Source organism: Misgurnus anguillicaudatus, chromosome 5 (assembly GCF_027580225.2).
Source record: "Misgurnus anguillicaudatus chromosome 5, ASM2758022v2, whole genome shotgun sequence".
In the NCBI taxonomy this organism is placed as follows: domain Eukaryota; kingdom Metazoa; phylum Chordata; class Actinopteri; order Cypriniformes; family Cobitidae; genus Misgurnus; species Misgurnus anguillicaudatus.
Genome location: NC_073341.2, coordinates 2,327,964 through 2,345,728, shown reverse-complemented (window position 1 = coordinate 2,345,728; position 17,765 = coordinate 2,327,964). Strand labels below are relative to the sequence as shown.

General features: G+C 37.7%; 1 protein-coding gene and 1 long non-coding RNA gene across 3 annotated transcripts in view; one reads left to right on the top strand and one right to left on the bottom strand.

Moving 5' to 3' along the window:
- Positions 1-9,001, bottom strand: part of brpf1 (bromodomain and PHD finger containing, 1) — a 33,676-nt gene extending 24,675 nt beyond the window's left edge. The window contains exons 1-3 of one of the 2 annotated variants that reach the window (XM_073867405.1): positions 8,805-9,001; positions 6,262-7,025; positions 4,164-4,353 (exon numbers count right to left, since the gene is read on the bottom strand). In XM_073867405.1, coding sequence (XP_073723506.1) covers positions 4,164-4,353; positions 6,262-6,980 — 909 coding nt within the window. In that variant the 5' untranslated portion in view covers positions 6,981-7,025; positions 8,805-9,001. The remainder of the gene's footprint in view (positions 1-4,163; positions 4,354-6,261; positions 7,026-8,804) is intronic. The other variant, XM_073867406.1, reaches the window with a different exon arrangement.
- Positions 9,002-14,943: 5,942 nt separating this feature from the next.
- On the top strand, positions 14,944-15,522 carry LOC129413405 (uncharacterized). The gene is made up of 3 exons (XR_008633916.2): positions 14,944-15,079; positions 15,159-15,263; positions 15,477-15,522. It is a non-coding gene; the product is annotated as an uncharacterized lncRNA (long non-coding RNA).
- The last annotated feature ends 2,243 nt before the right edge of the window (positions 15,523-17,765 follow it).

Genomic DNA, 17,765 nt, shown 5'->3' with positions numbered 1-17,765 from the left:
GCTTCTTACACCTATCGATTGGAATCTTTGCCCATTCTTCACATGCAAAAGTCTGTAACTCAGTGATGTTTGATGGCTTCCGTGCTGCAACTGCCTTCTTCAAATCCCACCAAAGATTTTCAATTGGATTTAAATCTGGTGACTGAGAAGGCCACTCCAGCATCTTTTCCCCAACCAAGCTTTTGTTGATTTGGAGGTGTGCTTGGGATCATTGTCTTGCTGGAAGATCCAATGACCACCAAGCCGCAGAAAAACAGCCCCACATCATCAATGATCCACCTTCGTGCTTGACCGTGGGGATGGTATTCTTTTGGTCATAAGTGGAGTGAGTCGGGGTCAGGCCACAAAGTCCTTGCTTATTCAGTGCACGAATTGAGCTTTCAAATAATTAGTTCCACAGAAAAACAAAACCCGTAGAGTTATGGAATTATGAAGTTGTAAAATGAATCAACAAAAAATACACGTCTCAAGTCAAGTTCTGAACAATAACTGTAATTAACTGTAATTAGAGTGATTTAACTCAAACTGCATCAAAAGTCGTTGTTTATTTACTTCCATCATTGCTGGTCTTCTCAAATTATACACAAGTTGCTGTTTCTTCTTCGTTTGTGGGTTAACTTGCTAAGCTTCTTCTTCTTTGACTTTCGCGCTGCTACTGTGGTTACACGCGTGGTTACTGCCAACCAGTGGTCTGCGCGTGTGTTTGCACGTCGACGCGGACGACGACGCAAAAGTATAAATCAAAACTGATGCGGAACCAACCTACGCCGTCGCGGCTACGCCGTAGGATCGTATCCTTCATGGCAACTTTGAGTAAATGCTGCACTGCGGGATTTGCTGTAAAATGATTCCATATTATTTACATGCAAGGTAATTCCATACATTGCACTTTACACGCGACACCATTTTTATGAGCGCCGAGTTACACGGAGACGCGAGCTCAGGCACATGGACGCCATATGCGATGTGTTTTTAAAGTTCATACGCGCTTACAGAAACGCGTTTAAAACTGAAGCTAGACGATAAGGGGATGGGCATCTGAAAACAATCATCTGAAAACAGCTTTTTATATAACTAATTGCTGCAGATGTTAATCTGAGATTTAGTTTATGTACAAGATAGTTTATATGAATGTAGTATCAGTGATATTTACCCATCAGTTATATATGTAAGGGTATTTCTGTGGACAATTTATGCTAACAGCTGTTTATAACTCTCTTAGAGGTCTGCATCTCTCTCATCAGTACAAAACTATGAAGTGGAAAAACACTTTTTCAACATAAAGTTATATGGTTACATGAGGCACATGAAGTTTACAGCTCTGTTGTGTATCAGTTTCTTAGTTTATACAAAGTTTTTGAATAGGGTTTGTTTCCAAATAAACTGAAAATGTCCTACTGACCTTCATTTCTATTTTGATTATATTGTTAACTTAATAATCCTCAAACAAACATGTATACATTTGTCCTCACTAGTGGTGCATGATATATCGGCCGCCGGTCATTTTTTTAAGTTAAGGCTTTTTCACATTTATTTAAATTCATTATTAAAAGAGTGATAGAGAACTGAAAGAGAAGGACCCGAGAGAGAGAAAGAGAGAGAGAAAGAGAGAGAGAGAGAGATGCGTGCGCGAGTTACCTGTGGCTGTGTGCGTCTCTTCTTTAAAGTCTATCCCCTCGTTGCTTAAGCACAGGGGCGTTGCCAGACGATTTTCCCGGAGCTTCAGCCCTGAATGTTTTGCGTTTAGCCCCGAATGTATTTTGAAAAGTTGATTGACAAATATGAAACCGGACAATAGCCTATGTAAACCTTTTAAATCAAGTTGTCTTATTTCATTGTGCTTTGGCTTTACTGCATACAGTCTGTTAGAAATAGACATAGGGCTAGGTCTTAAAAAATCTAGCCTATAGAATACGGTTCTTTGCTGTCGGTAGCCTATGGGCTACTCCGTTTCTGCCACTCTGTTGAATATGCAACAGGTAGGGGAGGAGCTAACAAGGGCACTATTTAGCTACAGGCATGGAACCACTGATCTCCACAACGGTAACTTGAAAAAGTATCTTTCATATTTAAATCAGATAATTTAACGCATTATTACATTTAACCTAATAATATAAAACATAATACCATGAAACAAATAATATTTATAAAAACATCCCCAAAATAGCCCCTGTAATCTTTTCTTACACTGACCCTTATTATTTTTTCAATTACAACAGCCAATGGCAAGTCTCCAGCAGCAATACATTTATATTTAGTTTTAGACGTTCGTTTTAGACGTTCTGTATGGTACATAAATAAGATGGTTATACAGTAGGTATACAGTATTGTAGGTTTATTTATTACTTGATCGTTATTCCTTCGGCGCAGCAGTTTAATAATAAAATTTTGGCGGTTCTGTGACATCATCAGCTCATTCAGGTCATGTCTGAGTAAAACTCACGTGCAAAAATCTACTTGAGAGGAAAGATAAAAGTTCTTATGACATTTTACTCCTGCGACCCGCCACGATTAGGTGAGTACACTTTTATATGCTACAGATCACGTTAATATTCTTATTATACAATACACTCATTGAGTAATCCCTGTATTATATGGTCTGGGCTAAGCCCCGGATGTCCTTTAATGCTGTAAATGCCTCTGCTTAAGCATATAGCTAACTTAATGATTATTTAATTGATTTATTAAAATAATTTATGAATGACATGCAACACTGACAGTGACAAGGCAATCTTTATTTGAACTAATCATGTGATTTATTTATTTATGTAAAGTGTGAAATAAAACCGGCGCACTTTAAAGAGAGACACACTTACATCTCTCTCGCTCGTTCGCTCTCTCTCTCTCTCGCTCTCTCTGCAAGTGTAACTGTGATACTATGGTTACTAGGGTTGTGCCGATAGGCGATAGTATCGTGTAACGACGATCTTCAAACATATCGCCAATGGCAGGCTTTCATGGCGATAGTCATGACGATAGTTGGCGAATGTATTATTATCATCATAGTTTTACATTTACATGCACATTGCATGCTTTCCCCGCATGAGGGTTTGTGGATGTGACGCAATGAATGTTGTTAGAAAGATTCCTTCTTGCACGCACATGGACTTAATGCGCGCGGACTCCTAGCACCGAAATAAATCAGCGCTTCTCTATGTCTCACGTGCACGCTCTCTCGCATCTGTCCGAAGTCTAAACATAAACTAAAGTAGTAATTCTTATGTATTTGTTCAGTTTAATGCGTTTCATGCGAGCTGAGGCAAACTATCCCTTTATAACCCGCTGCATCTTGGCGCCTCTCTCACTCTCGCGTACGTGAAGAGAGCTGCCCTCTGTCCGTAGTCAGGTCAATAGGTAGTAATTCTGCTTATGATATGTATTTCAAGGAGTTGTAGCAATACATCCCTTGTGTTTAAAATATGATCGCGTTCCGCTGGACCAATGTGTTTAAAAAGGCACCTTATGAGAGCACCACTTCTTGAGACGTGTAGCCTTCTGCAAAAGCACTAAACAAATGCATTAAATTGTTTTAATGTGCGCACGCGTGTGTGCCTAGGTGCATGTTTTTACAGTCATTAAGTAATCATGTTAAATAATCAGGATTATGATTTTTACCTTAATTGAGCAGCCCTTGCTCTGACATTTCCTTGCACTAGAGAGGTTGTTAGCGTGCAGAGGGTTAAAACCAGCGCGTGACTTGTTCTCGCTCCCTGGCACGCAGGAAAGAGCGCCTGGGCTTTAATGATGCGCTTGGATTAATGGCATCAGTTTTAAAAAGGTTGCGGTCATGACAGTGTTGCTCTTGTTCTTTTTTGTCCACCAATCAAGTGACTTGTCATAATAAGTAATGAATAAACAAATAAATAAATGAGTAAACTACTGCCACACCCCCCGATACTATCGTGTATCGCCGATCTCACAGGCTGACGATAGGACGATCTCAAAATGGGGCATATCGCCCAACACTAATGGTTACCAATGTTTATAGTAGGGGATTAACTTCTAACTGTAATCAAACTGACTGGAACTACCTGTGCATTAAACGGTTTACACCTTTCAGCCAATCAGAATTGAGTATTTAAACAGACCATGGTATAAAGACATAGTAATAGTAACGCTTGCCTTGGTAATATCCCTAACTGAGTATCTCAAGGAAGTCTCACCTTGTTGTGACTCTCAAAGTACGACTCCTTCTCCAGTCGATCCATTAGGTACTCGAAGACCTCCTGAGGGATGGAGGCAACTCCATCTTTTTCACGTTTTTCATTCATGATCCCTAGCCAGATGTAGTCTTCCTCATCTATATCATACTCCACCTCCTCATCCAGCTCTTCTGCAGACTTATCAATGTACCTAAGACAAGATGAAGAAATAAACAAGTCAAACAGGACCAAAGTCAAAAAAAAAAAAAATTTTTTAGAGGGATAGTTCACCCAAAATTTTTATTTCTGTCATCATTTCCTTACTCTTATGTTGTTACAAACCTGTCTAAATTTCCTTTGACCTGATGAACAAAAAAAAAAGATTTTTTAAGAAATGTTTGTAATCAAACCGTTTGTGGACCCCATTTACTTCCATAGTTTCTTTTTTCCTATTCTGGAAGTGAATGGGGTCCACGAACGGTTTGGTTACAAACATTTCTCAAAATATCTTCCTTCCTTAGTAAATGATGACAGAGATTTCATTTTTGGGTGAACTATCCCGTTTATGTGTGATTTTAGATACAGCACAAATTAGATGATAAAATTGGGTGTTTTAAATAACAATTAGGGTAATAACTGTGATCTTCATTACATGTTAAATCTGCATTAATTAGCACATGGCCTATGAAAGCACAAAATGTACTATTTTGTATCTATGTATTTTGAATAAAAGATTACAAAAACATGTTTGGTTGGAATTATGATATTTGCTATAATTCATAAAAAAAAACAGTGTCAGAGTATATCCCCAATGATCTGTCAGATATTGTAGAGAAAGATGTTAACAAAAAAATTATAACACAATTCTGACCTTTTTGGTAAATAAATGGTTCTCAAAGGGCTAACTTTTTTATAGTGATGCACCGATGTGAACATTTTGGCCGATACCGATAACCGATATGACTCTTGTCTGTTATGGCCGATACCGATATTTGCCGATGCCGATATCTCTGTATAGAAAATACATTTTTATGATAATCAAATAAAGAGCTATTTTCCAAAACACTTTTTTTTACTTTTGTAATTTATTTCCAGAAATTAGTGATTGGGCACCTTTACCCATGTGCAAAATGTCATCAATTAACTGCTTCTTTTTTATGTGGGTGATCAAATTGGTTGAACAATTTGGCCTGAACTCCCCCTCGCATCACCCAGCCCTCACTCTCATTGCATACAGCAGCAGGGGTGTCCAGACTTTTTTGTGTGGTTATCTACTTTTAAAATAATAAAGCAGACAAGATCTACATGCTAAAAACACTTTAAATGCGTGGACTATACTGCATATATCTCTACATTGGATTTAGGGCTGTCATCATTACTCTATTTTTTTTAGGAGTTTAAAAAAATCCTGGAGTACATGTCGAGTACTGTTTAAAATAGTGGAGATACGGTTTAGTGAAACAAACTAGAAAGAAAATTACAATAGTATCAGAAGCATATAAATCTGCACAACGCTGCCTCTCTCTCTCCCTCGTTCGCTCACTCCCGCGCGCGCACACACAGACACACGCACTGGGCGCGTGCATCAGCTCGTGCATGAAGGCAAATGCGATTGCATCCTGGTAAATTTCGGAAGTTTACACGACTGAGCTGCAGCGGGCAGGCATAAGATTTATATAAACACATTTAACAAGAAAGGCACAGCAACTAAAAAATACTTTTTTCATTCATAGTGCAAAAACAAACATCTTCGCCCCTTTTTTCATATTATTTAACATCAAAGAGAAAAGTCCAAGCATTTTGAGAATAAGATTACAGGTAAACAAAAACAAAATCAGCCTTAATTCTATTTATTTATTTAAACGCCATTCCAGCATCTACGTCTATAGTCATGGTGAAAACCAGTTAATCTATACACAAGTTGGGTAAGGACAATTTGACATCTCCAGCTCACTTAACATGCATGTCTTCGGACTGTCGGACCAAGAGTATCAAAAATAATACTAAAAAGAATTTAAAAAAAATAAAATGAACAGGTGATGTTTTTTTCTCTAAATTAGGTCTCTTAATTAATGTTTCATCCATGCTCTGCTGACAATACAGTCTAGTTGGTCTTTACCTGTAGTAAGATGTGGGTCGAGTAGGGGCATCCGGTCTCTCCTGGTCCAGCTCTCGAAAAACCACTTCAGGAAGCTTCACAGCTGGTCCGGGTGGGTTCAAGTGATGGTGTGTGCTGTTGTCTTTTTTCTTCTCTTTGCTTTTGTGCTTTCCTGTTTTTTGAGGCCCTTTCTCCCCATTGGTTGCAGAGCTATCCAATCTGTCCTTACCAATTCCGCCAGCCTCGCTTCCACCGCCATTACAAGCAGTAGGGCCCCCCATTCCCGAGGATGGGGGATCTTCAGCCCCACTGTCCTCCTCTGAAAGCACATCCAGGTTCTCAAAGATGCTAATGCGGTGAACTCGTCCACGGATCTCCAGTTCGACCATTCGCTGAGCTTCAGCATAGGTCATCGTCTCTCTAACGGGTGAATGGGAGTGTTCGGAATGCTCGGCCGGGCTACCTGGTGTAGCTCCTTGCCCGGTAATTCCGGAACCCGTACTAGAATCGGGGCCATCGCCTGACCCCCCCAAGGAGACCCTAGGCGGTCGACCCTTCCGCTTTTTCTGGGGGGTGCCTTGGGGAGGGGGTGGGTTGTCATGATCATAGTGGTAGAGGTGATACTCAATACCACTGTAGCTTTTGTAGACCTTACGGCAACTTTCCACCGGGCACTCGTAGGGGGGTTTGGTAGCCCGCAGGTTGTGGCAGAATGTCTTAACGTCAAAGTCCAGCCCCATTTTGTCAATGGACACTGCAGTGACAGGAAAAGGTCCGGCTTACATCTATGAGAGGCAAAAAAAAAGTTTGATTGAACTTGAAGTCTGCACTAGCTATACAGAACTCTGATTTTATGCTTTTTAGTAGATAATGTAAACAAAACAAATAGTGACTGGAATCTCACTTAGACTATAGCAATGTCTACTTACAGAACTGTAAAATAATAGCAATATCACACTGGCAAAGTGGCATTCATGCAGTTATACTAAATATAAGGACAACTGTGACACAGGACAATTGCTTAAAGGCACAATATATCATTTTCCCTGCTAGAGGTCGTCATACAAATACACAGCACTGAAAACATCAATGATGTCTGTCTACTGTATTAAAACTAAAAACGAAAATAATGTTGACATAACACCACTGACAGGCAACTTTATAACAGAGACATGGGACTTTTAAAATGAGAATTCCCAGGATTCAAACATTGTTGAAAACATTTGGGATGCAATAATTTAAGCACACATGGACAAAATATGTAACACTGTGCTAGTATATATATATATATATATTTTTTTTTTATGCAAAAGTCTTACATATGGTGTCAACAGCATGTTATTAAATTATACCTCCTATCCCAGTTCATACGCAGAGACAATCTTTAAACCAACGAAACCTATGAAAAATGTGTCTGTATTTTGTTTAGGCTTTTTTTAAGGCAACCTGTACAGGACAACATTTACTAGAACAATGTGAGTTAAAACTATTTGTTTGACCAATAGCGCATGAGGAACATCTTGTAAAAAGCTGTTTTTAAATAAGCCTTTACTGTTTGCACCTTTTTTAGATATAAAAATTTAGATTCAGCTGTATAAGTTTACAGATGCAGATGAAAACAACATCTGCTCACACGTGTTTTTTTACTTCTGATCATTGTATAATCTTAACTGACATGCACAATCTTATGTAGAGTTAACTTTGAGATTGTGTGTCTTCATTAAGTTCACCTATGGTTATTTATACTTTGTGGGGTTTAAACATACACCATTTCAGTTACTAGATCTTTTTTAACACTAAGCCACAGCACCCAGGTTCAAATGCAAGTTTTATAAATATCAAACTCTTCATATCAAAAGTTATAGCCAAATAAACAGGAACAGCAGTAAAGGCCTTGACTAAAGTAACAGTATTGCTTAGAAAAAAACGCAACACCATTTATTTCCCTCTATTATTTTCAGATGATAAAAAAGTGTTAAACTAACCCCCTTTACTACACCGCTCTCTAACTTAACGTTAAGTTAGTTCCTATTACTTTCATCTGTAACAGTCATGATTACTGCAGCTTAACTAAAAAAGTTAAATTGGCGGTAACTTACAGATCTCCAAATAATTTAAAGATTTGTTTAACTACTATTTCTATACCAGAACTGTAAATCACAGTTTAAGTCATAAAGGATCAAGTCATAAGGATCATGCGTAGTAAAATTGTGACATTCATCTAGATCTGCTTAACAAAGTACGTTACTGTGATGGTACCATGGTACAGTCACCGTATCATATAGCAATATCATGGTAAACCATAACACTTAATGATAAACGTTACCCCAAACTATGTCAAAATTTCCATTACTACGGCGACTTACATGTTTTAAAACCATGGTATTGCTATACCATTACTTTGTGTTAATGGGTGCTTACAAACAAACCTTTCACGTGTTTCTTTAGAAAAAATGTATTACAGATATGACCATACTAAAAATATGCGTATATGATCACATCTAAATAACATCACATACACACATCTCTAACAGGTGAAAGTGTGTTTCATGATAAACCCTTACTACTTCAGAGTCCGCAGCAGAAATCACATTTACTCCGAGGCCGAGTCGCGCTATGATGAGTTTAATTCAGACCCGATGTGTTTAATTCAGCTCCGATGAGAAAACGTGAGTAAAATTAATAGATCCCGCATAAATTCAGATCTTCACACAATCAACAACATCAGGAACTAACGAACAAAAGGAGCTAGCACACGATTCCAGTCAACACATTCGCCAAACCATCTTAAATGAAACCCTGTTTTCATATTTTTTTATTAATCAATTCATTGTATTTATGTATTCATTCCACACGACAGTTTAACGCAACTTTGTACGATCCATGTGTTGGGTTAAATTTGTCCTGCTTCTCTTTATGGTGCATAAAATGACGAATCAGCAGTTGTCCGTCACACGTTTGCGCGCTGCATATCTATTTATTATGCAAGAACAAAAATAAGTAGCCTACTGCAGGAGTAACGTTGAACTAAGGTCGAATTACTGTGGTGTGTCTATGTAATATTTAGACTGTTTATGTAAAAAAAACATCTCGTTTACATTATGGACGAACGAGCATGAGTGGACTGCTTCTGGATGTGTAAAGGCTTTGCAGCAGCAGATATGTGTCGCACTAGTACAGTGGGCAGGACAGACCAACAGGTGGCGCCACTTTACATTCTAAAATAAAAATAATAAAACAGGAGCTTGGTTGTTCTTCCTAAAGGGGGTCTTAAAGAGATCACCACAAAATAAAAAAAACATCTTATCCTTTACTCACCCTCGTGTCATCAAGGTGTATGTATTCCTTTCTTTAGCTGAACACAATCATAGGTAAATAATAATCTAAAGAACGGCATGATTGCACAAAAGCAAGATAAGGGATTAAGCTGGGATTTTCCAGTTATCCTGGCTGAATTTAGCCCTGACTCGGTTGCATGAAGGGAGGCTAAATTAATCTAGATGAAGTTACTATGGAGATTTACTCTTTGCAGCTAGCCTGCTCCAGAGCAGGCTAACAACCAGGCAAAGATTAATCCTAGTGATTAATTCAATTAAAATAATTAAATTAATCCCAGGGGGAAATTGCTTTAATGTTACAATTATAGTAAGAAAAAAGAAGAAAAAAACAAAGAAATAAAAACATAATTATATGCCCATCAATGATTTAAAAATTAATAGATAAGAAAAAATAATAATAATAAACTATACCCATATAAAAAAGGGTAAATACTACAATAGTGAATTGTCCCAGCACTTACAAAGAGGAGTTATACAGCCTTATGACCAAAGGTATAAAGGATCTTCTAAAACGCTCAGTAAAACAATTAGCAGTGATCAGTCTCTGACTAAATTCTCCGGTTGGCCAGCACCCTATAGGGGGTGAAAGGGATTGTTTTCTCAGCCACAACATGAACCGAGTTCAGCTCCATACCAAGTACAGAGCCAGACCTTCTTATTAATTTGCCCAGTTTATTTCTGTTCACCATCTTCATACTAATTCCCCAACAGACCAATGCATAATTTTTTTTCGCTAGACACCACAGACTCATAAAACATCCACAGCATGGTAGCAGACTATACCATTTCAGATTTATCGGCTAGTTCCTCTTTCAATCCTAATAGATATTCATGTGTTTAAGTCACTTCATGGTCCTGCATTAAAATACTAGATATACTGTAATTTATCTAAGTATGTGTACTGTTATTTTAGTGTTATTATGAACACTGCTGTCAGGGGTTTGATAAATACATTTATTAATGCATGAGGTTGAAAGGCGGTTTCAATTAAGCACAGATGTATACTAGCATTAAGGCATGAGAAATATCTGACTGAAAGGTACAGATTCTCAGGTGATGTGAGAAATGTCAGTCTAGCACTGAAATCACTTCTACAAGATTGCAAGTAACAGGAAGAGATTACTCCATAAAGTGTTACATTAGGGCAGTCACAGTAAAACAGGCATTATTTTGTGTTACAGCTTTCCCTATTGTCATTGGAAGCATATGGATTGCAACCACCCCTTTGCCAGATATATGAGACTTTTTTAATGTTAAAATTAGTACAGATGACACAATATGTCAGCAGACACTATACCTTATGTGTAGATTTATTTCTGCAATCAAGTCATCAGCATGCAAAATGTTCTTAATCTTGATTTTCTGAAAGTGATGGATGGTCCAAATTATTATGCACATGCTATTTTTGTTTGTTTTTCAAAATAAAGTCAATACGTTTTTAATCTCTGTTATATGACAGTGTGCACATTATTCTACTTAAATACATAATTTGACATATTTAAAATGTCAAAAGATGCTTTATTACTTAAAAAAATATGCAAATTATGCTTTTCCAAATTATTATGCAAAATGTACTTTATCAATATTCATTGTGTTAAAATGATCCACAAAACTGATATCTGTCAAATGTACTGTATGGACAGATAATTAAAAAAAAAAACATTGTAAATCAAATAATGTAACACAAGTTACATAATAATATATGAGCATGTTTTTGACATGACTTTAACTCTTCCATTCAGTAAACTTGTAAGTCTATAGTTTCTGTCGTTATTTCACTTGAAGATGTTAGTATTGCATCCCAAAGTTGGTGTTTGAATATGAATTATAGTGCTGTCCACCTCACAGATCATACATATAATGATGCTTCATAGACTCCCGAGACTAAGGTCTTTTTTGCAGCATGCTATACTGCCCTCCAAAGGCTAAGTGCAGTATCTACGCAAACACTGAAACTGAGAAAAATGGCTTTAAAGTTTTTTACACCAGCCAGTCAAACATGTTACTGCAATTTTGGCACACACATTTCTCTGAAATGGGACAAAATTTAACCAGGAGACTTTGTCACAAGACACAACAGATCTCACAAAGCCCATTTTAAACCCTTAACTCAATTTTGACCAAATGCGTAGTTACTGCGCTTTCGCTTTGTAGGGCAGTATAGTGTATTATCCTGCATTAAAGTAAATTAATTTCAGAAGACATGGTCCTTTTTTCCCCATCTTTAAGGTACTCTATATATCTTCCAGATGTCCTTTTTGCCCCCTCAAGGGACCTACCATCTTACTTCCCAATATTCCAGTCCAAACCAGCCTTGTTTGAACATGATGGCTATTCACCAACAATCCAGAATATATATTCAGTGTATTATGGCATGTTGATGAATAAAACTGTTTGAAAACTTCATGAAGCTCACAGCAAATGTAGTATTTTTGGAAGCTTTAGTTTGGGGGTGGGGTTGAAATCCACTTTTATGCACTGAAGGATCCCATATTGAGGGCTTCTTGTTATTACAGAGACCCCAGCATGTTTGCTTCTTAGCAGTGGCATTTTTATTGTTGCCTTTTCCTAATATTTTCCTTAAAAAATCCTGTACATAAATCTTATAATATTTAAATGATTTCTGTTTAGTTCCACCAAATTTAAATTGTTATAAAAATAAATAGCTTTTTTAAGATAATGCACACTTTTTTTGCATCAAATACTGTATATGCACATAGTAGTGCTTGTAGTTTCATGATGGATTTTTATGAGTGTTATCCATTTTTGCATCAGTGATTCTGTGATGGATCCCTTGGTCTGTTTAAGAATGCCGTGAGCATGCACTTATCCTAGCTAGCTACACCTGGCTTGACATAGCTGCACATTCTCATCCTGGCTTAGCAATCGTGCAACAGACTAAACTGATTAAACTAGGTCAAGCTGGGCCTTTTCTGTTATCCTGGCTTTCTTAATTCTACTTTTGTGCAATAACCCTCTGGACGGGAAGTTCGGTCTGGAGTTGCTTCGTTGTGGCGCTATACTATGCTCGAGCGAAAACTGATCGAACCAATCAAATTGTCAGGGCGGGCTTTATACGATGATGGGCAAATGATCAACAGTAATGTAATCAACCATGTCACCAAAGAGAGCTTGTGTTTAATCTGTTTACAGCAAAATGGCTGCTGCTGGAGAATTCAGTTGTGTGGATTCTGCTATCGAGTCAAGATATCAGCAGAGAAATGCGATCAAGGCATTTGTTGATTGCAACTCGATGTGCATGACAACGTGGATATAACTATGCCAGCTCCTTTTTGGAGGCTCGTAAATGAAGTTCATTTATGAAACGGCTGAAAGTCCATGTTTTTGTTTGTCTAAATGACATACCCAAATGAAAAGTGGTACAGCTTCCATATACTTTGCCACTCAGGCGTTTGCGGTGTTTGGTAGTGAACTATTTTCAGATTTTATATCGTAATTTGGTCAGAAACGAGGTTGTGAAGTAGACAAATCATTTTGGTTTCGGAATGGATATTTCATTTCCTTTGACTCTTGGGAGTTTATGAAAACTATTTGTTTATGAGTATGACAATGTCAGTCCACACACACAGTTTTTAAAAATATTAAAAAATGTACACATTAAAAATGTACCCACAATTTATTAGATCATGCTCTACTTAATATGACAGTGCCATTGTTTTGTCTCAGATGCACACCAGTAATGTTTTTTTTTGTAAGGTAGTAAAAACTACTTAAACGTCCTAATATAGCTAAGGCCTAGTCCTGTATTAAACTAAACCCTATCTGGGAACCTGCTTTATACAGTTTTATTTTTAAACTGCCATAAGAGTAAAGTATTAGAATTTTTTGAACCTGTATTTCTCTTTGTTTGTAGGGTACAAAATCTACAGATGCAATGGTGAATGCTGCAAAAGCCATCATTACCACTGCTGCTATTGTGCAAGGAGTGTAACTCAGCCAAAATTATTTGTGAACCATTTGCAAAAATGTGGATTAGCTAAAGCATCAACAGGCCCCTGTGCCTCCTCCAGCAGCGTCTCCATCAGCAGCTGCGTGTCGTCCTCCAGTAGCGGCTTGCGTGCACTTGACAACCTAGAGGACAACTTCCTATCCAACAGTCATTACACTGTCTAATAGTGATGATGACACATCAGCCTCATTGACTCCATCTCACATGACCTGCATGAGTAACCCAAAAATACTCAAGTCAAGGCTAAAAAAAACTACATGCACTACATTCTGTAATTTAATTGTGAATAAGAAAAACATAAAGGTTCACATTCAAAGACGTCACTCATCAGCAAATGTTGATGTAATAGCAAATCATCATCTTCCATCCCAATGCATAAACCATAGTAAGGGCAATTTTTGCTGTTGGAAGAACTTTTCTGGATTTGGCAACCCCATACACGTACAGAAATGCACCTGGGGAAACAACCATCAAGTGTGCTGTGCGTTAGGGCAATGCAAACAGGCTTCCGAATTTTCCAGAAGAAGTGGCTTAATGGGCTTTCAGTGCATTCATGTAAAGTCAATATCATACTGTCCAATTTCAAACAAACCAGGCATCTCACTTAGGGAAGAGGTTTTGTCAGATATGGTAAGAAGAAAGTGGATTTCTGACAACACACAGAAAATATGTCCCGCTAGAAAGCAAAAAGCAAAGTCTAAGGGCTGCCCATTGAGTAAAGAGGTCTCCTTAGGCAATAGCACATCGAAAATATTTGTGTCAGTCCTGGTAACATGCACTTCATATTATTCTTGGTTAGGGAGAGTAATTATATGTTTTGACAAAAAAATAAATAGTTGGCACTGCCCATGCGCCAAGGAATTCATGTCCACATACATCCATTGCTAAATGGCACCTAAATCAGAATTGACCTTAACGTTTTCTAAAAGTCAGATGTACAGACAGTGATGTATTTGACAGCTTTGCAAAATCTGGTTGTCAAGATGTGCACACTAGGGAAGAAAGTCTTCTATATCCACCTGACGGAAAAGCCTTGACTGGAATTGTCCTTTACTTGCTGAACAATAAAAAGGTGCCAGACGTTTTGCCAAAAGATGTTTGTTCACCACAGAACATGGAGACACTTTAATGCACCCATCCTATTTGTATACGCATTTTCTCATGTACCATTTCAATAGTTATTTTAAATATTCTGTAATGATGTAGGAAGTAAGTTGAGAAGCACACACATTTGTCATCAGTGAATTATTGCAGAAATTAAACCATATTTATGCTTTTTTGTCTTAAAAGTTTCTCTCTGAAAATCCTGTTTTCTGTCAACAGAACAGCAAACATGTCTTATAATCTATTATAGAATCACACTGCAGTTGTCAGGGCTTTGGACATCTTGGAACAGACAAACCAAAACAAATATCCAAACCATGACTCCACACTTCATGGTTACCTTTTAATTTTTCATGTGTGCACTGTGGGGTCCATCCACCTATAGTAATAATGGACTTACACAAGAAGGGAGTTTTTAGTATGCCAGGTAAGTAGTGGACTCTCTTTTCTTAGCATGATTAGTACTACCAAGTAACACCAATTACACTAAATGTAATGTCTTGCAGTGAGTGATATTGAGGATCCCCCTCCACAGTTTGAAGGTCACGTTGATATAGAAGAATTTTGGCAATCTGTTGACCAAGAAATGATTTGCAGAGGCTTTTTAAAAAGTAAGTTATAGATATGAATGGTTCTGTAAGTGAAGTATTCTGTAGCCAATTAGAAAATTTTTCCAAGATCTGTCTCTGTCTTCAATGCTTTGTAATTATGTATATGTTTGATTTTTTTTAAGTGCCATTGATGGTTGTGTATATAATTTGAATGGTCACATACTGTATTAAATGCAATAATATTTAAAAAAGCTTTTGTTTTCATCTTAAAAGGTAACCGTGAAAATCCATTTAAAGTTTCACCTTCATATGCAAAATGAGTATGCCAAACTCAAAGCAAAGAGGTCTGTCACAGAACAAGTAGACATTGATATTTCAGAGGAACAGCTGTCAAGTGAACTTATGGATCTAAAGGTAAATTGTAACATTTTATGTAAATGTGAAAGCAATGCATTATTTATTTATAGACATTCTATACTTATGTCTACTAAGCTGAATCTGAAAGCTCTTTCAAAAACATTCAGCAATTAACTAAAAGCCAAAAACCAAGGAAGATTATGGTAATGTATTTGCCTTTTTGATTAATGGCTGCTGTTGCATCTGCATTTACACAGGTTGATGCATTGAGGAAACTTGTAAAAGAGTTGATTCAAAGAGCTTCAAAATGGATCTTCTCCTTCGTTTTAGGGAGGAAATGAAGACGAGGAGCACCAATGACAAGGTGTTTCAGAAAGTTTGGGTAGCATCCGGTAAGTGTCTTTCTCATATATTTCTATCATTTATGTTATATATTTATGTACTTATGAAATGACATAAGAAAATATGGAATTGTTGCAAACCTGTCACTATGAGTTGCAAATATACTTGAACACACCTAGGTTAATGGCCATGCTAATCATTTGTGTTTTTCTATTTTAAGGTGGCTGGCCAGGGATCATGTGTCCTTGTGGCATTGTGAACTCTGTCAAATTTAACATAAGAGCTGAAAGTCCACATGATTATGCAGATATTCAACACTTTCCAAACATTGTCATTTATGATTTTGCACGAGGATTAGTAACTCACACCAACCTTTGGGAACCAGAGAGACTGCCCTTCAGTCCTTATGAAGGAAGAGTGGCTGCAGCTACCCCAGAGAATATTGCATCTGCCAAGAGAGAGGAACTAAAAAGAAATTTGCCATGGTTGATGTTGAAAAAAGACCCACCTGATCCTAATGGCCATCCAGCAACTGGTTCTGTAGAGCAGTGGTTCCCAAACTTTTTCCCCTTGTATCAGTGCTTTTTTTTGCGGCCCCCCGAAAGAAAATTTATGACAGAAACAGTTTTAAAATGTAATATTTTAATTTAAAAGTATACCTAGTAGTGCTGTTGGTTAGTTGGCTTATTATTTTTTAGGTTTAATTACACAGAAATTCATGATAAATTAATGTATTTTATAAAATGTCATAAAACTGGGGCCCCCCTGGCACCATCTCGCGGCCCCCCGTTTGAAAACCACTGCTGTAGAGCACTATGCACTGTATGACACTTTTCACCAGTACAACACAAAAGATGAAAAGGATGCTCTAAGAGTTATTGGACTTGTGCCAGAGTTGTGTGGGTGGATCAACTCTCAGACAACTGAGCAGCTGTTCTCTAACATGCGAAAGAACAACTATTTCATGAACTCTCTCTCCCCAGGAAGCCACATCTTCCTTATGCGTAACATTTTACATCACCACAATGAGAGAGTTAATCAGCAGGCGCTAGAGGAATTTAAACAAGTTTCTCATGGAGATGTCACCCTTGACACACATGAAAAAGCCATTTTGGGTATTTATTGTCTAATTTCCTTTTTATGCATTTACATTAAGATCTATTTTAGTACAGTGATCACTTAAGGCAACAAAGATGCCTAAAAATGTCTGCAACTACCATTTAACAAAACATCACAGAAGGATACCATTTTATAAATTTTGCCTGCATAATCCAAAATCCATTTTTCTAGCAGTGTATGCGGATGTCCCTTCGGATGTGGAGACAGTCTCACACTTCTCCCCACAGCAGGCTACCATGAAATCAAATCTCAGACCCTGACACACCTCAAGTACCTTTGGACTAAATCATCGCCTTCAAGAGGAATTGGCATGTGGTTGGAATGTTCCTACAGATGTTGACATGGCATCCCATTGTGGGGAGCAGTGTGAGACTCTGACTATAAAATCAAATCTCAGGCTCTGTCGTGCCTCATGGGCACAAATACAGAGTCTTTTCCTTCAAGAACAATTGGTATGTGGTTGCATTGCTCTTTTCGACCGACAAACAAATGACCGGCGTGACCGATTGCCATGACGGAAAGAGGTATACCGGGCATGTCAGTGACCTCTTTTGGAGCAATACCTCCGCGATATCCTCCAGATCGAGGTAAAAGGGGTTACAGTATGCAGTAGAGGGATATATTCACAATATAAAAATTTGCAGCGAAAGAGACACGACTACTATCGAGGCAAATGCTTACCGGTGTTATTGACATACACACAGACACAAAAACACATTAAACAAGGATTGAACCACATAGTAT